We start from the raw sequence: 23,203 nt of genomic DNA on the forward strand, positions 1-23,203 counted from the left end.
AATTTATTCTGCGCAAGGCGCATGTCTTATCCTAATATAAATTAAAACGAAGCAAAATCATGAACATTAGCTATAATATGGGACCACTGCGTGTATATCTGTACTATTAGAGCAGGATCTTATTTTAAAATTTTAGGATTCTACCCTTAGATTTTCATCATATATACAAAATAATAGAGATATCCTATATTTATGGTAACAGATAAATTTTCTTTACAAACCAAAACAAAACCATAAATGCTAATTAACTATTAGCATTTACTTTCGGTAAAACTTTATCATACCTATAACAATTCTTTTTTCGACCAGATTTTTTCTTGTTTTGAATAATTATATATTTCTAATCATATGAAGTATACTTAATTTTGCGGGTAATAAATAAATTAAACTAATATAATTTATTTATGAGATACAAATGAATTGATGTGTTTTTTTGTAGTGTATTTTCCTAATTCTGAGAAATAACAAAATCATAAAATTTCTTTCTTACAATTTTTATAGTTGATTTTTATATGGTTGAAACAAATATATGCATCTAAGTAAATAAGTAAATAAATAATCACTAAAAGTTAAAATCTGCAAAGAAAAAAAAATCTGCAAAGAATAATATTAAAATATGTAATGAGAAATATCTTTCATTGTTTCAACTTATATAGTAGTGTTTTTATATAATTGGAAAAAATATATGCATCTAAATAATTTAATAAAATATTATCTTTAAAAATAAAATGTGCAAAAAATATATTAAATTATGTAATGAGAAAATATCTTTAGTATATAAATATAATACTTTAGAATAAATTAAAATTAATACAATATTTTTCTAAAAAATTAACTTCTTTAAAAATAATTTCATAAATATAATTATATTTTTTTATAGCATATCTAATATCTATAATTATAACATAAACAATCAATAAAATTTAAATGTATATAGTTATCATATATAAAAACACTTAATCTTATAACTAAAAAAGTCTTATAATTAAAAAAATTGTACAATTTTAAAAGAAAATTAATCCCGCGCTTTTTAAAGCGCGGGTCAAAATCTAGTATATAAATTAAATTTTTATACAATGGTTATCACCCTTTTATTAGGTAAGAACTAATTTGATTTTAATGCATCTTTTACTTAACACAAGACAGATTTGTACTTGAGATATATAAATTCTAACCCCGAACATTCTACTAATTCGTGAGAAGTTACTTTGTACTTACATATATTTCAAAGATGATTGTTTCTTCAAGCCAGATGAGAAACACTATCTTGGAAGAAAAATGCTGATATACGTTGCATATATAAATTTTGGTCTTGTACTTTGATATAAACATAAGGAGACAGAAAATCAATGTAAAAGAGGCTTTCTATTAAGAATAAAACGGCAATACATCAAAGTAAAACCAAATAATGAAAATAGCAAAAACAAAGTTCATAATAGTAGAAAAAAGCAGCTGCATTAAGTAAAAGCTTAATAAAACAATGTGTAGTGAAAGCCTCTAAAAAGTCTTCAGAACTTTGGTAACCACCTAGCCACTTTTGTCAAACTTTTCCTTCTTGATTCGAGTTGTGATGCCCATCTTCGTAACAGAGTTCTGATCAAACTCTTCCTCCAAATTCACAACAGGTCCACCTCGGCGTTTAGCTGGGGTTAGATCACTTGGACCACCTTGCTGCGACGACGGTTCTTCCAACAACATTAGAGATCCCTGTTTAACACAGATATATAACCAAACACACATTAATATATCAGAAAGGAATGAACAAACTCGAACACACAAAAGGTCAAACACAGTTGCATTATACTAACCTCCGGTGCGTCTGAAATGACAGAATTTTCAAGCTCCAAAGTTTGAATGCCTTGGTCCTGAAAATATATAGCGCAAAGTTATACGTATATTTCTGTTCAAAGCCTATAAACGTGTAAGTTCTAAGGAATATCTACAAATCCTCTAGGACCTTGGGTGTGTCAAACTCCCGGATGATATCAAGATTGGTGATTATCTTGTTCACTTTGAAGGTGTCATGCTTGTACACGAAATTTTCTCTTAAAATTTCAACCTTGAACAAATATGTCCTACCAACCAAGTTTTGGAGAGCCAACGGTATCACATCCGGGTACTGAATCTACGAAATTCATACAAAAACTTAATTTCCCATTAACATTTGACCAAAATAATAAAATTATTATATGAAAACAAACTGTTTTTTGTGAACTTAAAAGGCGGGGAGAACTATTAGAGTTGATTACTTTCTATTACACCTAGAGACATTTCTTACATCTGACACACTTTGTTGTGGGCCAACAACAGATTGTGGACAATTTTGCCCTTAATGGAAAGAACAGTTGTGGATGGTGATTTGTGGACGAGTGATGTGTAGTTGGGTGATTTGTGGACGGGTGATGTGTGGATGAGTGATGAGTAATGTGTGGATATGTGTTGTTAATGTGTTTATAGTAGATAAGTGGACAAACTCTCTGTTTTGATTCCATAAAACTATACAACAATACGTGGACATGAACTCATGTTACTAAAATTATACCATAAAACGTGGACACGGACTCTGTTATCTCCAATACAAACACTTGGCTTCTTCAGCTCAATTGATAAATTATCTGCAGTTAAACTTCAATCAAGATGAGAAAGAGATGATATTGTGAGTATGAGCGGAGAGAAAAATCGAAGAAGCGTTTACCTTTTGTCGGAGAGTAATAGATCTTGCATGTCAGAGATTTCTGATCTAAGGAATTTGCGCTTTGTCATGATGTGGATAGATGTAATTTTGATTAGAATTGAATTTAGATCCCGAGATGATGAATGGAATAGAATGAATATTGTCCATGTCCACAACTAATTTATAATTCTGTTAAGATGTTCATGTCTACAACTAATTTATAATTCTTTTATCCACGCTTTCGTGTCCACGTCCACATTTTGTTTACACATTAATATATATAATATATATATGAACATGGATCTTAAAAGATAGAGAATTTTATATATAGTTTATTATGACAATTATTTTTGTTTAATATATTTTAGAACTTGAGATAAAAGTAAATAAATACACAAAGTATAATAAGAAAAATAATAAATGAAATAAGAAGAGAAGAGAGATTTTCTTTAGTTTAGGGTCATAAGAGTCTTTTTGACAAAAGAAAATGTGTCTCAAGTGATAAGTGTATTGTAGTGTAATTTAAATGTGAGAAAGTGCGTCTAGATGTAAAAAATTCGAACTATTACCTCATCAGTAACGGGTCTTGTTAGCTCGATGCAAGGTTGATGAACCAACTGGAGAGCAAGATTATCAAATAAGAGAAACTTGGAAGTACCAGTATTGTCAAGAACAACCAAGTGCAACTTGTAGCTACATAAAAAAACACAAAATTATGCAAATATGATTAACAAACGACTAATAATAAAATTAACAAAATCTCATACTAATAAAACAGTAGATCGATTTTAACCTTGGAAGCAGTTTAGGATCGTAACATTTGCACTTGGCACAGTAGATTTTGAAGTTTGTGAGATCATCATCATCATGATCACCGGTCACAAGAGGTGGCTCATACTGGACCTTCTTTGAACATACTTTACAGCTTAAGTAGTACAATCCCATGTCCGAGTCAATGGCTGCAATTGTGCACATAACAATACACTTCTCCACCTACAATTATGAGATTTCATTAGCTTTACACCAAGTGATTGAATTTTTATAATGGTTTATAAAATAAATTCAAAAGCCTATTAACCTGACGACATTCAATCATCTCAGCGATGGTTTTCCTTGTAGTATGGAGGAAAAAAATCATCCTTCTCGGAGACGCCAGAAGCAACAGTTAGTGGCTTAGAGTCCACAATAGCCAAACCAAGCTCATCATTTGGTAACCTAATAGAAAATAAAACGACATATCCAAACACAAGTTCGTATATTTTACTAAATAATCTTTAATGTTTAACATTATTCTTGTGGTTTGACGTAAAGCAACTTACAGTGGCCTAAACTCCTCAACCTAAGCCATCATGGGATTGAGCTGGACGTCAGAGACATTGTATGCGTTCGACACAACAGAACGCTGCTCTACAAAAATTAATTTATAAGGTTAAAGACATCACTTTATTGAAGATTATAGTGAATTATATATGATAACAAAACAGGTGATATGGTTTCAATGTACCTTTCCAAACCTTAATCTTCCCAACCCCAAAACCAATATAACACGCTCCTCAGAACGTAACTGTATTGCGTTCGTGACGTCAGAAGCAAATTTTCCCCACAAAACCGTAGGAAGACGGACATCCCTAAAACTCCATAGAAGAACGGAGACGTTAGTAAATTTTAAATAAGTATGGGAGTAACAGGAAACGGAAATAAACACTAAATAAAGGAATTATATGTTCATGTCAAACAAAACTTACTCTAGATCACATAGCTCAAGCTAAATCTTTTGGGTTTCTTTTCCATTGACTGAAATCATTTCAACATGACTTACTTCCACAACATTTCCGATGACATCTGCTATACAATTTATAAATCACCCTCTGTTAAGAAAAAAATCGTGAATCAGAAAATATGTCTTATCAATGAATATTTAAAAGGTACTCACCAATCAAAAAGTTAGGATTGAGAGTTCCATCGAGAACTTCCCTGAAGTTAACAGGGGTGAAACCATTAGGAGCACCAGGCAAATCCTCAGAAATTCTTACACGAGTTGGGGAGAGAAAACTGATCTTATAAAGATGGTTTGTTGTCCGGTATGAACCACATGAATGATTCAGATAGAAGTTGGTGAAAGTCAATGTTTTTCCTTGAGCAAGGAAATGGTCGAATTGGTTCACCAATTCTTTTTCGCACTTGCATGAATCTTATCTCCCTGAAAATAACAAAACAATTTCGTACGAGAAGAATAAAATCATAAAAATTAAATTAAACATAGATAAAAATCTATAAACTTACATTGGAATCAATAAGAACCATTTCAATGGTTAGGCCACCAGCAGCAGAGTATTGCTTCCACAAACAAACAATACTAACCCTCACTCTCCACATTGTCTTGAAATGTTTCAAATCGGAGACAGAGTTAAATCCAGCCATGAGTTTGGTTGAGAGTTTTTTTTTGCTTGAGAGAATTTTTTGCTTGAGAGAGAGGTAGAGAAGAATGATGATATGAGTCGATGAGTTGTATTAGCCATATATTTATAGTCAAAGAAATATACTGCACATTTTAATTAAACAGAAGGTGTATAATGAGATTGAAGAATCAATCAGTTGTTACCATATTTGGCTAATCCGATGCACTAAGTTTTCTCGAGATGCAAATTTGTCAATTTGCTTCAATCTTGCACTAATTACATTGTTTCAAAGATTGAACTTGTGCCGCAAGTACTGCATGATTATCGTGAATATAATGTGTATATCGACCAAAAATATCAATCATAATGCCTTAGGGATAAATGCAGAGATATTATAGGAAACATCAAAAGGAAATATAGAAAATTCATGTAAAAGAAATCAATCAGAAAGATGAAATATAGGAAACAGAAATCAAACAAACTTTGATTGATCATCAAACAAACTTTGATTGATCATCAAACATTACTGGCACGTAATAAAAAAATACTACTGATAGAAAATCAATCATTTATGAATCAAAGCGAATCGCACCTCGTACTTTTTAGTATTTTAAAGAAAATAAACTTTTCCTCTTGATGTATTTTTAAGAGAACAAATACTTTTTGGTATTTTTAATAAAATCAATCACTTGAGCACGTATTGATCATCAAATACTTTTTAGGATTTTTCAGAAAACAAACTTTGATTGATCATCAAACATTAATTTTTTCGTTTCTTATAAATTTCATTGTTGTAATATGAAAGTTGGTTATTGGCATCTATATTCATTTTGAATAAAAAAATTAGACCAATAAGTATGTCCTGGAAAGAGTAATGTTTTTTTATTGAAACAAATTAATGAAAAAACTTCAGTCAAGGTAATTAACAAATTAATGAAAAAACTTTGGTTAAGGTAATTAAACGCAATAAATAAATGATAAGAACTTTTAATGTGATACGTATATAAGTGAAAAATGTAAACAAAGCTAATATAATTATAATGTTTTGATTAATGGCATGTTGTGTAATTACTCTAGTTAAGAAATGTTTAAATACAATAGGTGAGAGAGCTTGTAGAGTTGCCACGTAAAAAATGACACACTTGTAATAAACACATGAACTATAGATTATTTATTTTAAATGTTCCCCAAATAATAAAAAGGGGATGTTAACAAGTACGTACTTTACATATTCAATTATGAATTTAGTGTCACTAACAATGTGAGGTAGACATACCTATTAGATTAAGGCAAAATTCTCCAAAGCAAACTTAAAATTCTCCAAAGCAAACTATGATCTAATCATATATTTATACTACGGAGAACTTTCATGTTTACCACTTTGTTGGTACTATTATTCATGCATAGCATCACCAAAGAGACATTTTCAAAAATACATTTTTCATTAAGATGCAAAAGACTCGTATACCCTTACTATATATATATAATAAATAATTATTTAAATAAATTAAAATTTTAAAAATTTAGAAATTATTTTTTTAATGTTTTCGAATTATAAGTTTTCAAATTCGAAATTTTTATAATTTTTTATGATTTTTTCGAAATTCTGTTTTTTTAAAAAAATTTCTTTTTGAAATTTGATAATTCTTTTTGAAACTATTTTTTTAAACTAAAATGTTTTAAGTATTTATTTATATATTTATTAGAACTCTAAACTCCACATTCCAAAAATCTTACCACACCCTTCAACTCTAAATCTAAGGGTATCTCCAATAACACACAAAAATTGGGTATTGCTTTATAAGAAGCAAAGGCCAACATGACTTTGTATATTAGAGCATGAGTTCAGTCTTTTATTAGATTATTGGTTCCTGTAAAATACATAATGAGCTAGATTTGCTTATTGGTTCCCGTACTAATTTTAGGCTGTTAAGTTTGTGTGTTTTGTCCAGCTACTAATATATTATATTTCATTTCCTTTCATGAAAGTATACATGGCCGAAGAACTTAATACAACTCTTGAACAAAACTGAAGAATTTTTCCCATACATCAGAAACAACAAAGGTTAGAAGTTAATTTGGCGCTATGTTTGGATTTCAGCTGTAAATCCGGCTCGTGAAGAACTTTGACCATACGTCAGAAATCAACAAAGATTACTCAACCACCTTTAAATGGCTTGACATGTTTGAGTAATGAGACACTCTTATTTGAAGACATTTTGAATCTGTTTAGAAGTGCAGAAGTCAAGCTATTAGTCGACCTTATTTATAGAAACATGCTAAGATGTTAGGGTATCTATCACGTAAACATTGATTTTGTTTATAACTAAATCACAAATCTAAAATAGCTTCTTGGACGGACCAAGAGAGTTCACGTATACCTGAGAGGATGAGATGGAGATTCATTTTTTATTTCTGTTAAAAGATCTCGCCTTGACTAAATTTATAGGGTTATATATATTCTCTTGCTCTATGTCTAATAAAAGGTTACACTATTGTTTGGGATTTTTAAACTGTGGTAGATAATTATTTTTTTATGCTTGCACAGCTTGCAGATTTACTGGATAGCAAATGAGAATGGAAATTAGTCAGCGTATCAGATGTTGAATCTCAGCGGATATGTGGGTCTTTGTCTGACATATTCATGGGAAAAATGTTGCCAGATGTCGAATACATGAAGATAAATCGGAAATTCTTTTAGACGTCCTCACATAAGATATGAAATATCAACACATAAAAAATCACCGGTTATTCTCATATCAACTTAATCAATCTATTATAATATAGATTATATATAACACGGAAAAGCAAAAGTTAAAAAAAAAAAAATCCCATACATAAAACTACACAATGCATCAATAATGTACCCAGCTCCGCGCTTGCGCGGGGCTATGCCACTAGTATTAGATTGTAGTTGAGTTATGTGAAGGATAATAAGTAAGGTATCACGTGATTTTAGGAATTTAATATTAAAGCTGTATATTCAGAGAATTTACTACAAATATAAAGTAAATGAAATAAATGTTATAAATCATATTGTGGATGTCCATAACCGGTCCGGTCCATAACCGGCTCATACCGTTAGAGAGAGAGAGACAGCTAGAGAGAGAATCGGTCACCTTTGGTTTTCCTTTTCCTTATTGGTTTATGATTTGTACTCTTTCCATATTTGTATTTCCTTTTCTAGTCTTTTCATTATTCTATGACGGTGTAATTCCCTATATATAATTGGCTCTTTATGTTTAAGATTAATAAGAATATACCGTTTCTATTCTCTAGATTCACAACACGTTATCAGTACGATTACTCTAAGAACCCTAAGCTAAAATCCAAAATCGATAAACCCTAAAACCCTAGCCGACGAACCCTAATCCCGATCGCGAGAACCATCCCGATCGTGAACCTTCCCGATCCAAGCTTCTTCGTGTCCCGATCAGTTCCAGTTCACGGCGATCTCAGCTTGGAAAGCTAACGTTCTGGATATCAGCTTCAGCCTGTTCGCGTCCTGATCTAAGCAAGAACAGCCCGCGGCCTTCTCTTGTCCGATAGACGATCTCAGATAGTTCGCGTTCCCGATCAGCAACGTCCAGCTCGCGTCTTTTCTCATTGGTGGTCCATTCAACACATCTGAGGTTAAGGTAACTCGAAACCCTAATAATCAATCATTGAACCCAAAATCGAATTTTGATTGCTTGATATGAATTGAAACCATAAAACCTTAAACCCTAACCGAAACTAATAAGCAAATCAAAATCTTAATGTGTTGAAATCGAAACCATAAACCCTAATTCGAAACCTTAATGGTTTTGATTCGAAAACTTAATGGTTTTGATTCGAAAACATAATCGTTTTGAATCGAAACCTTAATGATCTAATAATCAAAATCGATTTCCTAAACCCGAATGATCTAATGATCAAAATCGAAACCCTAATACTTTAAATCCCTAGCCGCATGCATGCATAATGCATGTTATGCATAAAATTGATCCAAACCCTAATTAATCTTTGAAATCAAAATTGATTGTTTTGATTGATTGAACATGATCACATAGAAATCGTTAGCTAGGATTGCTAAACCCATACTTGAATTTGGTTGATTGAATTGATGAACCGATTGAATGTTTTGAGAATAAGGAATCGCCTAGGTTAATTGTTCTCATCATTTTTAAGACTTAACCTGACCGGCTTTGTTCATATGTTTAAAACCCTAATCGCATTGAATATGATCCGTTAAGTTGATAGTAATTAACACCTTGATGCATTGCTTGATTGCTTGATCACTTAGAATGCTAAGATGTATGAACCGATTGCATTAAGATCATATAGAAACAGTTTGATAAGATTGTTCATACCTTGTCTTGGCTGTGCGGTTCATACCTTGTCTTGGCGGTGCGGCTTATCTTGCATCATACTCGTATAAACTGAATGCATCACATCCGTTTGGTCGTGTGACCAATTCGCATTACATACCTGATTGTCTTGTATAATCATAAGAACACTAAGAACATTGTAATCTTTAAAGATTTAAATAATAAAACATATGATTTCAGATGTCGAAAATCAATAACTTGGATTTTGCTGCCCTAAATCTCTCTGAAGATAATTACTTGCAATGGGCACTTGATGCTAAGATCATCCTGAAATCCAATGGACTCGGTGAGTGTATCATGTATCACCGAGGACAATGATGCTAGTGAAAAAGATAGATACAGAGCCATCTTGATCATTCGCCATCATCTAACTGAAAGTCTCAAAGATCAGTATCTGACCATTGAGAATCCATTAGACCTTTGGACATAATTGAAAGCAAGATATGATCACCAGAGAATGGTGATCTTACCAAAGGCTATGTATGATTGGAGGTATCTCAGGATCCAGGACTATAAATCCGTGGACGAGTATAACTCAGCCCTATTTAAGATTGTTTCGAAATTGAAACTGTGTGGTGAGGATATAACGAATAAGGATATGCTTGAGAAAACATTTTCCACCTTCCACACAAGCAATGTGTTGTTACAACAACAGTACCGTGAGAAGGGCTTCACGACTTATGCTAATCTGATTTCTTGTCTATTGCTCGCTGAGCAAAACAATGAATTGTTGATTAGAAACAGTGAAATGAGACATCCTGGATCAGCCCCACCACCTGAAGCACACGCGGCCACAGAGGCCAAGAAAGAAGCTAACCACGTCCAAGGAAATGGCCAACACGGCCGTGGTCGTGGAAAATGGCATGGATGTGGCCGTGGTCGAAATTCTTTTGGCCGCGGACGAGGAAATCAGTATGGTCGAGATCATGGTCGAGACCGTGGCCAAAGACACTCGTTTGGCCGAGGTCATGGCCGAGGCCGTGGGACATCATTCAAACCGCAACACTCGACCAAATCAGTGTGCCATAGATGTGGTATGGGCAATCATTGGGCTAAGACATGTAGGACTCCCAAACATCTAGTTGACCTCTATCAAGAGAGTTTGAAAGGGAAGAATCCTGAAGCCCACATGACATATCAAGATGGTGAAGATGATTTTAATCATGACCAAGACGATCTTATGGATTATGAAACTTCAGATTGTCTAAAAGATTGAAGTTGATTTCGACATTTGTGTTCTAAACTTTTGTGTTCTTTGCTTTGGTGTTTTTCTATGTTGTTATTTCTTTGAATTTGTTTTATTAAACTTAATAAATGAATGATTTTTATATGAAGTCTCTAAGTATCATCCTATGAATCTTGTTTTAGAAATGAACGAAAACAAGGATGTATTCGTAGTGGACAGTGATCTTAAGAGACAAAGATACTTCATAAACTTAACCCTTAAAAACGCCAACATCTCCACAATTGCGGGTATAGCTAGTCTCATAGAGGGCCACGGCCAGGCTAACATTCTGTTGCCTATGGGTACGCATCTTGAAATATCAGATGCATTATATTCACCCAGCTCAAAGAGAAGCCTATTGAGTTTTAAAGACATTCGAATGAATGGTTTTCATATTGAGACTAAGGGCGAAGGAAACAAAGAGTTTCTTTAGATCTTTGAATTCGCCCAAGGCCATAAGAAAGTCTTAGAGACTATACATGCACTCTCTACGGGTCTTTACCATACCAAAGTCAGTATGATTGAGGCCAATGCCACATTTAATAAAATAGCCATAGAAAATTTCACTCTATGGCACGACCAGCTTGGCCATCCCGATTCGACCATGATGAGTAAATTGATCTCGAACACTAATGGCCATACACTGAAAGAGAAACGATTTGTTCCTAAGCACATAACGTGTGTAGCATGTTCACGAGGGAAACTCATCGTTAGGCCATCACTAGTTAAAGTGACTACGGAAACGATAAACTTTCTAGAAAGAATACAAGGAGACAGCTGTGGACCAATACACCCACCTTATGGGACGTTTAGATATTTCATGGTCATCATGCGTCCACAAGATGGTCGCATGTCTGTGTCCTGTCGACCCGCAACTTGGCGTTTGCGAGGTTGCTTGCTCAGATAATTCGATTACGAGCTCATTTTCCAGATTTTCCTTTAAAGACTATACGTCTTGATAATGCAGGTGAATTCACGTCCCAAGCGTTTAATGATTACTATATGTCCATGGAGGTAACTGTGGAACACTCCGTGGCACATGTACATACACAGAACGGCTTAGCCGAATTATTTATAAAATGCATACATCTAATAGCTCGACCATTGCTTATGAGGTCGAGACTTCAGGTTTCTGCTTGGGGACACGCCGTGCTACACGCGGCTGAAGTCATACGCATCAGGCCATCTAGTGAACATAAATATTCCCCATCACAATTGCTTACGGGTCATGAGCCAGACATATTCCATCTTAAGACATTTGGATGTGCCGTTTATGTTCCAGTTGCTCCACCACAGAGAACAAAGATGAGACCTCAAAGGAGGATGGGGATATATGTTGGATATGATTCTCCTATGATTATTAAGTACCTTGAGCCAACTACGGGTGATTTACTTAAGGCCAGGTATGCGGATTGTCATTTCGATGAATCCGAACATCCAACATTAGGGAGAGATAATAATAAGCTGGTAAAAGAAATTACATGGAATCAAACATCCTTATCTTGGCAAGATCCTCGGACTCAAGAATGTGATTGAGAAATCCAAAAGATTATACATTTACAAAAGCTAGCTAATCTATTGCCAGATTCCTTTGCTGACCCGAAAAGAGTGACAAAGTCATATATACCAGCTGCTAATGCACCAATTTGAATTGATGTTCAAGAGGGACACAATAAAGTTGCTACAGAGTCTAGACAACGTTTGAAACGTGGTAGACCAATAGGTTCCAAAGATAAGAACCCTCGGAAAACAAAGAAAGGTGCTGAATCCGAGGTTGGAACACCAGATATGGCCGCGGCCGATCCTACCCGAGATGTGGCCGCGTCCGACCATAAGGATTTAGACATGGCCGATGGTACTGATGTACCAAACACTGATGCTTGGGACGCCAAGCTTCATGGTACTGATGGTCCTGATAATAATGAGATCCCAATAAATTATGTCTTGTCTGGGATACAATGGAACAGAAAGAATGTCGACATTGATGATATATTTGCATACAAGGTAGCACTTGAACTTATGGATCTAAATGAGGATCATGAACCCACGTCTATTTATGAGTGCACTCAACGATCAGATTGGATCAAATGGAAAGAAGATATAAATGTGGAGTTAAATTCTTTAAAGAAAAGAGGTGTTTTCGGTCCTATAATCCGAACACCATAAGATGTTAAACCAGTTGGATACTAATGGGTCTTTGTGAGGAAAAAAAATGAACATGGTGAAGTAGTGAGATATAAGGCACGGCTTGTTGCACAAGGATTCTCACAGAGACCAGGAATCGATTATGAGGAAACATATTCCCCTGTGGTGGATGCTACTACTTTTAGATTCCTGATAAGTCTGGCTATAAGAGAAAACTTAGACTTGCGGTTAATGGATGTAGTAACTGCATACTTATATGGTCCACTGGATAATGAGATATATATGAAAGTATCAGAGGGTATTCAATTGAAAAACAAATCGAGTTCTCGAGAACAACATTGTATAAAGTTGAACAAATCACTTTATGGACTGAAACAATCAGGTCGAATGTGGTACAATAGACTAAGTGGGTACCTAGTGAAAGAGGGCTGTAAGAATGACCCGATCAGTCCATGTATTTTCATAGAGAAATTCGAAAATAAAGGATTTGTGATCATAGCAGTGTATGTTGATGATCTGAATATCCTAGGAACCTCTGGAGAGATTTTCCAAACAGTTGAATATCTTAAGAAAGAATTCGAGATGAAAGATCTAGGAAAACGAAATTCTGTTTGGGATTACAGCTTAAGTACATTAAATCAAATCATTCAGAAATCTTGGAAATCATTCAGAAATCTTGGCCATTCATGAGGCCAAAACCTCTGGAGACGATCGTAGCCACTTCATCAAATCATTCAGAAATCTTGGCCATTCATGAGGCCAGCCGCGAATGTGTATGCTTAAGGTCCATGACCAACCATATCCGAGTTGATTGTGGGATGACCGAGGGCAAGGATGCACCAACCGTGATGTATGAAGACAATGCAGCTTGCATTGCTCATCTTAAGGATGGCTACATCAAAGGGGACCGGACGAAGCACATACTACCTAAGTTCTTCTTCACGCATGAGCTACAGAAAGCCGGCGATTTCCAAGTGCGTTCCAGAGACAACTCAGCAGACCTGTTCACCAAATCACTTCCGACCTGCACGTTCAGGAAGCTCACGCATCAGATTGGGATGCTCACGCATCAGATTGGGATGCGTAGGTTGAAAGACCTTCAGTGATGTTCAGAATAGGGAGAGTAATACGTGTTGTACTCTTTTTCCTTCACCATAGTTTTGTCCCACTGGGTTTTCCTGGTAAGGTTTTAATGAGGCAACATCCAAAGCGTATTACAAACTCTGTATGGTTATGACATCCAAGGGGCAGTGTTATAAATCATATTGTGGATGTCCATAACTGGCCCGGTCCATAACCGGCTCATACCGTTAGAGAGAGAGAGAGAGACAGCTAGAGAGAGAATCGGCCACCTTTGGTTTTTCTTTTCCTTGTTGGTTTATGATTTGTACTCTTTCCATATTTGTATTTCCTTTTCTAGTCTTTCCATTATTCTATGACGGTGCTATTTCCTATATATACAAGACTCCTTATGTTTAAGATTAATAAGAATATACAGTTTCTACTCTCTAGTTTCACAACAATAAATCGTTTTTTGCAACCTTTTAAAGGTTAATTATATTAATTTAATTAGGATGGTCTAGCGAAGGAATGGGTTAGCAAAATTAGATTAAACTATTGTGTTTTGGTCAGTGGTATTGGATTGTAATTATTTAGAAAAATTTAGGATCAATTCAAATTTATACTCCTGTTTTAATAGTTTAGATTCACATCATATTTTAACAACTTTACAACACGTAAGACGTTGAATATCCCCATGATTAAGCAATGGACTTACAAATTTGAACTCTATATGGCATTTAACCTAATTGGCTAGACTTATTCACCAAAAATATCTACTTCAAAATTTCGGAGAGTATTATTCAAGTTACTATTTTGTTATGACATATAGCATCTAAATAGAAGATATGCTGTGATTTTAAGGTATATATCCTCACATATATCATTTAAAAATATATGTTCCATTCTTTTCATTTATATGATTAAAATATTTTTAAAAAAAATATGAGACAGGGTTGAACGATGGAATATCACATTTCAGTTTTAAATTATTTAATATGGAACAGGTTAGCTAAACGGATTACAAAAAAAACGAATTATTCATTTTGGTTCGATATAATATTATATATAAACATACTATATCGATGAAATGTTATATAAAAATATATTATATCTATAAAATATTATAAATTAACATAATATATATTAAACGTACAAGTAATTTATGTTAGAACATAACATATAAAACTAAAATATTAAAATTTATGGTACAATTGTTCAATATATGTGAGAACATAACATATATAACTGTAAGTATATTTTTCTAATTCGTTTTTTTTTTTTAAATTACTCTTCACAAACGTAAACAATGAACCACATTACAAAGTTTACCTTATTTACAAATTTAAGATCAAAAACTCAATTTTTAACGTAGTAATAAAACATATCTCTCATATTTCAAAAATACTTTCTTATCTAAATTTTAAGTATTTTCTTCAAAACTCTAAATCTTAGATTCTCTAGGAATCATTTTCACAACTTTATATGAAAATAAGTTATGAAATCTTTATTAAAATTAGGTACATAAACTATAGTTTTCTTTAAATAATTTTTTTGTCAACCATAAACTTATCCTGCGTTTTTTACAGTGCAGGTCAAAATCTAGTCTATACTTTTGGATCGTCGAGTCTACCGGTTCGACCATGGATTTGGGTTTGATATGAAAATGATGCTTAAAACTCAAACATTATGATAAAACAACTTTAAATTATTTATTTAAGGAAATTGTATCATAAGGATAAACAAAAAATATCCATCAAAATCCAGTTAATATTTGTAACTCATGTGAAATGGTATTGTAGATGGTGCAAAATGTGTTAAGCGGTAAGGTACAACTTAGAGTCTACATATAAGAAATAGTATAAAAATTATGCTTGATGGTAATCTATAATTTAGGCCGTAACTTTTAATTAGGATAGATGGTAAATATTATGTTAGTTGGTACTCGTATACGTCATGGCGGTAAGGCACAGCTTAGAGTCTGTATATACGAAATAGTAGATGGTAACAATTATGTTAGATGGTATTCTATAAGTTAGGCCGTAACTTTTCACTAGGATAGATGGTAAACATTATGTTAGTCAATACTGATATACACGTCATGGCTGATTTGTCTTTTTATTAACATGTAATTCAAATTTTAGAGTCGAGATTATAGATGCTAGCTAGAAAGGTATATGTTAATTTATTTATTAGAACAGGTCAAGTCCATTATTTTAGACAATACAAACTAGCCAACATCTCTAACGCAAATATTTTAGGGGTATGGTTGATACATAACATAGGCAAATTGTTTGGGAAATGAAAGATAATTTTTTTTTTCACATCAATATATTGAGTTAAATTATTTCATTACAGATAAGCAAGAGTGGTGCCATCTAACAATTTATGTTAGAAGATATATTTTATCAGATAAGATCCATTAAACATGAAGTGCTAATTAATTAACTGGTTCACCAAAATCGACAGTTCTCTTGGTTGACTTCTTATTTCTCTCTGTATAACGTGGTCTTGAAGAACAAGTCCAACTATATTCTCAACGTCTTAATCCTCCACCTGATCTTCCCACCCAAAGTCTAGTCTAGAATCAGCCTGTAACGACCCGGATTTTCAAATCTGTTTGGTTTTCTCTTCTTTTAGTTATAATATTAATCTAAACCGGTTTGGTCAAATCTAATTAATTACCACATCCTTCTTTATATTAAAAGCAGCCGTAATATGTCTATATCGACATATATATTCTCTTCCTTGTAACCTAAAGAAAAGTGTAAGCAGAGCCGCTTCTTCTCTCATTGTTATTCACGATCACCATCTCCTTCTTCTCCACTCTTGTTCACGTTCACTCCTATCTCTCTTCCTCATCACTTGTGTTACTCTCTTCTTCTCCTCCATTTTATTCATTTGTTCGTGTGTTGTTGACCGAGAAGACGTGACGTATCCACCACCGCTAGTCACCACCGGAGCCATGTCCTCCACCATCAACCACCGTGAGCCATCCCACCGGAGCCAGCGCCTTCACCGAAGGAGTGGCCCGTGTTACTTACGTACAAGAGATCCGTTGTCATTGTGGGGAAGAGACGTACGAGCTGGAGTCATCGAATCTTGACGCCACCGGAACGGATCACCACGACCGGAGCCGTTTCAATCTGACGACTAGCCGTGATCCTCAACAGTGAGTCACCGGAGAGGGCCATGCACTTTTGGGGCTGAGATCCGCCACTACGATTCCAAGCCGTGAAGGTTAAAAGAGATTACATTAATTTCTTGTGCTGCAAGTTTCATAATTAAACCCTAGATCTATTATATGATATTTATGTCTCTTATTTTGCGTCTGTTATTTCCCGATCTGGTGTGCCATTGTCGAGAGCTCGAGATCCATGGCGATATCCTAGCCTTCTTGCTAATCAAGTTATCTCATTTATTGTTGGAGCCATTTACGGTTTTCCGATAAGGCAAAGGTGAAGGTCTATTCCGTAAATCCCGTACCAGTGTAGAAATCTCTCTATCGTAGTTTAGATTTCGAATCATGATCCGTCTGTTTGAATTGAGTCTTAATTGTTAGTTAGTTCATTCATTGTAAACTGGAACTATGGGTCTAGAGGATTCAACCTTTGATTGGATTGTGTGATGTTAAGAGATGCGATATATATATGTATGTATACATAGTTATTAGTAGGGACTATGTGCGCGGGCGGGGGCTCAGAGATGTCTGAGCTAGCGACGCTATTTTGATTGTGCGGGCAGGGGTTCAGAGACGTCTGGACTTGCGATGCTACTGGTGCGGGCGTGTGATGCAGAGACGTTTGTACCATGGACGCTACTTGAGAGGGCGGGGGTACAGAGACATATTGTACTAGCGACGCTACGTATTATGTATCCATATGAGGAGATGCGGGTGTATGGACTAGCTATATGCTATCATCGCATTGTTTGGTTTGTGTGATGCGTTAGGCGTCGTGTGTGTTAATGTTAGAGCTAAACTTCCATAGTGGGAGTTTTATTTACTCAAGTCAGTTGTTTGCGTGTTTAGCATCTCATACCTCACGGAGTGACTCCCCTGTTGCTCACCCCTCTTCTTCCCATTGCAGGTGAAATTGCCAAGTAATTGGATATCTGGACTGTTTGATGTTTTGGGATGATCGTATTTTATTTCGGTTTTAACTAATGATTTATACGAATTTTACATTCGATTTATTTGATATATTTTTATACTTTAATTCAAAAATGTATTTCTTTTGAAATTATTTTATTTATTAAATGTTATGTTATTTTGTTCAATTTTGAATAATTTGTTTTAATTCGATATTTTACCGTAAGTAACACGCCGTTCTCCATATAGTACGGGTGTTACACAGCCAGCCCTACCTCATCATCTAGACTTCACCTGCACCTGGAAAGATTTGAATATTATGGAACCGAGAAACAACTAATTTCTTTTCTTCAAAACGAAAAATTCAATTATTAGCTCCCAATACATAAATTTCCCTCTACTAGTTGTCTTCATCGCTACTGGTAGGTTGTAGAGTTTAAAGCAAATGCTTATATATAATATTGAGACGGAGAATTTAAAACAATAAAATCAGAACAGTTTATGCAAACAAAATATTTTAGGCTCTAAAAAACGTACAATCTAGCCTAAGTTTTACAACTTACATCATCAAATAACAATTTACCAACAATTCAAGCTAAGGATAAAGCCTATTCAACCAATATTTTACATGATATATGGTTGCTAAAGTGTATGCGTTTACACTAAGAAGTTTCACATAAAAGAGGGTTCATGATGTAGATAAATATTTGGGACATTTCCAAATATTTATTATTTATTTTATTAATTATTTAGATAGTTATTTTTATTTTAGGGTTTTGTGGTTTTATTATATATATAGCCGCGTAGGCTTAAGTTTGTTTTTAGATTATTGATATTGATATTTTTATAAAGAGTTTTTGTTAAGCACTGAGAAGAGTATTTTCAACATTGTTTTCGGTAGATCTGTGGATCTCAACGAGTTCAAGAAAGCAATGTCTTCTAGATATTCTTAGAATCAATAGGTTACTTGCGTTATCGTAGTTTCCGCTACATCAGGTGGTATCAGAATTGGTGTTTTGGTTTCTTAATCAAAACTCGATTCTGGAATCATGGAGAATTTGTTTGTGGAAAGCGAAGTCATTGTCTATCGAGTAATTTTTGGCGATCTAGTTTATGATATTTACAATGAAGATAACATAAATTTCATCAACGAATAATCGAGAGGCAAGATCGTGAAACAGAGTCAAGGCAAAGCACTTACAGAAGAAAACACTTGTGCATCCACTTCAATCTTATTAAAGAAGAGATGTCTGTGAGAAGCATGGAGATAGTGGAGGTTTTGTCTCCTTATCATAAAGAACACATCAAGACAAAATTTCAGTTATTTGTGATGTGTTTTCCTACGATAGATTTGAAGATTAAATTGATGGTGCAAAAGAATTATATTATTTTGTTTGCTGGTTATTATCAATGGAAGGCCAAGGAAAAAGAAAAACATGAGTGTCATGGACATCGTTTTGGAATTGAAGATCATGGTTAAGATTCGAGGACGAATCTTTTCTAACCTGGAGAAAATGATGTAGATAAATATTTGAGATATTTCCAAATATTTATTATTTATTTTATTAATTATTTAGATAGTTATCTTTATTATTTTAGGGTTTTGTGGTTTTATTATATATATATAGGGCTTAAGTTTGTATTCAGATCATTGATATTGATATTTTTATAAAGAGTTTTTGTTAATCACTGAGAAGTGTATTCTCAACCTTGTTTTCGGTAGATCTGTGGATCTCAACGAGTTTAAGAAGGCAACGTCTCCTAGATATTCTTAAAATCAATAGGTTACCTGCGTTATCGTAGCTTCCGCTACATCAGTGGTATCAGAACTGGTGTTTTGATTTCTTAATCAAAACTCGATTCTGGAATCATGAAGAATTTGTTTGTGGAAAGCGAAGTCATTGTCTATCGAGTAATTATTGGCGATCCAGTTTATGATATTTACAATGAAGATAACATAAATTTCATCAACGAATTATCGAGAGGCAAGGTCGTGAAACAGAGTCAAAGCAAGGCACTTACAGAAAACGTACACTTGTGCATCCACTTTAATCTTATTAAAGAAGAGATGTCCGTGACTTTAATCTTATTAAAGAAGAGATGTCCGTGAGATGTAAGAATATTTTATATTCTGTGTGACCTATGTGTCTATTGGTTTAATTTAAAGTTCAAGTTCATATTAGTGTTTTTAGATTCTAACATAAAAGGTGATACCGTGATGGATCGGTTTCAATTAATGAGTTAGAATCCGGGTGTCTTGATAACCCTCTTACTTTACCTTATGTTTATAAATGTCTTTAATCTCATGATCATATACATATATGGAAATGGTAATAATAATGTTATATATTATTACAAGATTTAATATATATATATATATGATCATACATTATGGTGCACTAATACGGTTATTATAACGAAGTGTTGCGTCCAAGTGTTGTGTGGAAGTGTTGTGTTGTTTAAGACACATCCTTTGATTAATATAAAAATGACTCGTACATCATTTGTTGCATGTTGCACGTACGTAAGAGAGAGTCTTTCTAAAACACACAACAATAATATTTATCAAAAAGAGAGATTAAGGAAGCTTTGAGATTTCTTGTCCATCAAGGAAATCACCAAAAGGAGAAGGTTAAAGAGGAGAAGATCAATTGGTGGAATTGCATCCAAGCATGGATCAAGGTTAGTGTTTCTACCTTCTTTAGAAATGTGTTAGGATTGAATTAAATCAAATCTAGCTAGATCAGTTCTTGGTGTTGAAATAAGTTAACATGTGGTATCAGAGCCAACTAGATTTGTTTAATTCACCGTTATTGAACGTATGGCGTCATAGCACTTAAACGTATTGGTAATTGTCAAGCGTGTGTTCATGATCGTCATTACGTTAGAAATTCTGGAATGCATTAGAAATGCGTTGCGTTAAAATTCTGAATGCATTAGAAAGTCGCGTTGGTTCGTAATTGTTTAGAAGTAACTAACGTAGCATGCATGATTAAGTGATTCTGGAATTTTGTTAACTTGTGCTCTCATTAGTTTACGGTTTGCATCATGCGGTAAAGTTTAACGTTGTCACCGTAAAGGCGCATGCATTAATTTTTTAATTTAACCAAGAATATATTCATTTTCTTTCATGAACATATACGGTGTCATCTGTTTTAAAGAGTGTTCATGGGATTTGTTTTTAAAAAAAAACTGACATTAAAGGACGGCATCGTATGAGATAAAACGTATATAGTGATGCGGTACTTGATCGTGTGCACGAATGTTTAATTACATACAATTTTTTTTTATAATGATATGGTATCACCCGATCAAGTATGGCACTCTCGTAATGATATACCATGCCATAAGCTTTACGTGTCTGGAATTTCATATGCATGACGTTAGCAATTCATTTAGTGTGTTGTATACACGTGAATTATCTATCAAACTAAATTAAAATTTAAATTAAACAAGATGCATTGTCTTAGTCATGTTTCGGTTAATGGCGCCAGTAACATTGAACATGACACGAAAAGGCATGAATAAATAGATACTTAACTGAAGTTTATTTTATTAACAAAAAAAAAACTTAAAAAATAAAATAAATAGTTAAGTTTAAAATGCTTCCGCTGCATTTTATTAAGAAAGTAATTGTGTTATGAAATATTAACACAATTTAATTTGTTTTTCCCTTCGAATTTTTTTTAATGTTTATATGTATATAATATGATAGTCACTAAAGTGACCTTGTTATATTACATATATATATATTGAAAACTATAGAGTTTATAATTAATCTTGATCGAGGATGCTAAATGACATAAAAGTTTGATCGACCAACTAATTTTTTTTATATATATATTCTAGGAGATCACCCAAAGATGGATCATTGAATATGATTAATAATAAGAAAAGGATTAGTCATTTCTTACTACAGTCGATAATATGTATATCCAAAGATAACATACTTATTTGATTAGTGTTTGATTTGATTAATATTAAAGTATTTATTACTAGCATCACTGAAAGTATTTGTATTTAAATATTGCCCAAATGTTATTTAAAATACAAGTGTTAAAGTTTCTATTAGTCTAAATATATATTAAAGTCTAAAAGCACTAACGGGTAAACATGTATGAATGCTTGCAGCTTCATCAAATATGTTTGCATCTGCTAACTCTGTGGTAAAGTTTAATGACCTCAACTATGGTGAGTGGTTCGAGCAAATCCGGTTTACACTGGGTGTAATGGCTTTGGACTCTGCCATATTAACTGATGAGGAACCCTCAGCTATTATAGTAGATAGCTCCGAATCTGAAAAGTCTCGTTATGAGAGATGGGAGCGATCTAACAGGCTGAGCTTGAACCTTATGAGGTTGACAATGGCGGAAAGTATTAAGCCATCAATGCCTAAGACAGAGAAAGCAAGGGAATTCATAGAGAAAATTAAAGAGTGTTCACAATCGGAATTGGCTGACAAGTCGATTGTAGGAAGTCTCATGAATGAGCTAACTACAAAGAAGTTTGACTGGTCTCAGCCAATCCATGATCATTTGACGCACATGTCTAATCTGGCAGCAAAGTTAACGACCTTGGGAATGGAGGTACATGAGAAATTCTTGGTCCAATTCATCATGAACTCTCTACCTCTTGAATTTAGCCAGTTCCAGATGAATTACAACACCATTAAGGATAAATGGAACTTTAAGGAATTAAAGGCTATGCTAATTCAAGAGGAGGGAAGACTAAGGAAGATGAAAGATCAAGTTGCTAACCTCGTAGGTCTTGGATGTGCCAGTAGCAGCAAAAGAACATCAAGTAGGAAGGACAAAAGGAATGTTAAGAACTTCGTGAAAGGTATGATTTTAGAGAATAGAGTAGGTATTGAGAGATTAAAGGTAGATTAGAGAAGGTTAATGGGAGATTTGTAGAGAGATTAGGTAGTAATCATGTTTAAGAGTATTTAAGAATCATCATGAACAAGAGAGAGAGTTTAGAGAGATAATCCCATAATTCTTAATTATTAATCTGATCAGAGTTTACAATATATATGAGGAGGCAACAATAGGATGAGAGTTTCATAAAGTAGCACTATTACAAGAGATAGGGTTTGCTTTAATTCAAACCATCCAATGAGCTTCTTCCTTGTGCATAAAGCTCCTTTTGCTTTATCCAGCTCTTCTCCAGCCTGTCACACGCGCCTCATCTTCCCTTGCAACGGACAGATGCCTTAGCTAAGGGAATAGGGCTTCTCTTCTT

At 33.9% G+C, this 23,203-nt stretch overlaps 2 protein-coding genes across 2 annotated transcripts; one reads left to right on the forward strand and one right to left on the reverse strand.

The window, feature by feature from the left end:
- Positions 1–1,527: 1,527 nt before the first annotated feature.
- Positions 1,528–5,095, reverse strand: LOC106356991. Its single transcript, XM_022690654.1, has 8 exons — positions 4,958–5,095; positions 4,840–4,874; positions 4,179–4,302; positions 3,468–3,667; positions 3,244–3,367; positions 1,958–2,125; positions 1,809–1,865; positions 1,528–1,707 (listed from the first exon to the last, which is right to left on the reverse strand). The coding sequence occupies exons 1-8, from the start codon at positions 5,093–5,095 to the stop codon at positions 1,528–1,530; spliced, it is 1,026 nt and encodes a 341-aa protein (XP_022546375.1).
- Positions 5,096–12,456: 7,361 nt separating this feature from the next.
- On the forward strand, positions 12,457–22,851 carry LOC106398906. Its single transcript, XM_013839404.2, has 2 exons — positions 12,457–12,568; positions 22,094–22,851. Exons 1-2 carry the CDS (start codon positions 12,457–12,459, stop codon positions 22,849–22,851), a joined length of 870 nt encoding a protein of 289 aa, XP_013694858.2.
- The last annotated feature ends 352 nt before the right edge of the window (positions 22,852–23,203 follow it).

The sequence above is a fragment of the Brassica napus genome, chromosome C5 (assembly GCF_020379485.1).
Source record: "Brassica napus cultivar Da-Ae chromosome C5, Da-Ae, whole genome shotgun sequence".
Lineage (NCBI taxonomy): Eukaryota > Viridiplantae > Streptophyta > Magnoliopsida > Brassicales > Brassicaceae > Brassica > Brassica napus.

Excerpts from the sequence above, each read along its gene's own strand:
- LOC106356991 (XM_022690654.1), bottom strand. The coding sequence starts at position 5,095 with ATGGCTGGATTTAACTCTGTCTCCGATTTGAAACATTTCAAGACAATG. Across the intron at positions 4,303-4,839 it reads GCAAGTGCGAAAAAGAATTG|GGATGTCCGTCTTCCTACGG; the intron begins GTGAACCAATTC and ends ATGGAGTTTTAG. Across the intron at positions 1,866-1,957 it reads GGGAGTTTGACACACCCAAG|GACCAAGGCATTCAAACTTT; the intron begins GTCCTAGAGGAT and ends ATATATTTTCAG.
- LOC106398906 (XM_013839404.2), top strand. The coding sequence starts at position 12,457 with ATGGCCGCGGCCGATCCTACCCGAGATGTGGCCGCGTCCGACCATAAG. Across the intron at positions 12,569-22,093 it reads TTGGGACGCCAAGCTTCATG|CTTCATCAAATATGTTTGCA; the intron begins GTACTGATGGTC and ends GAATGCTTGCAG.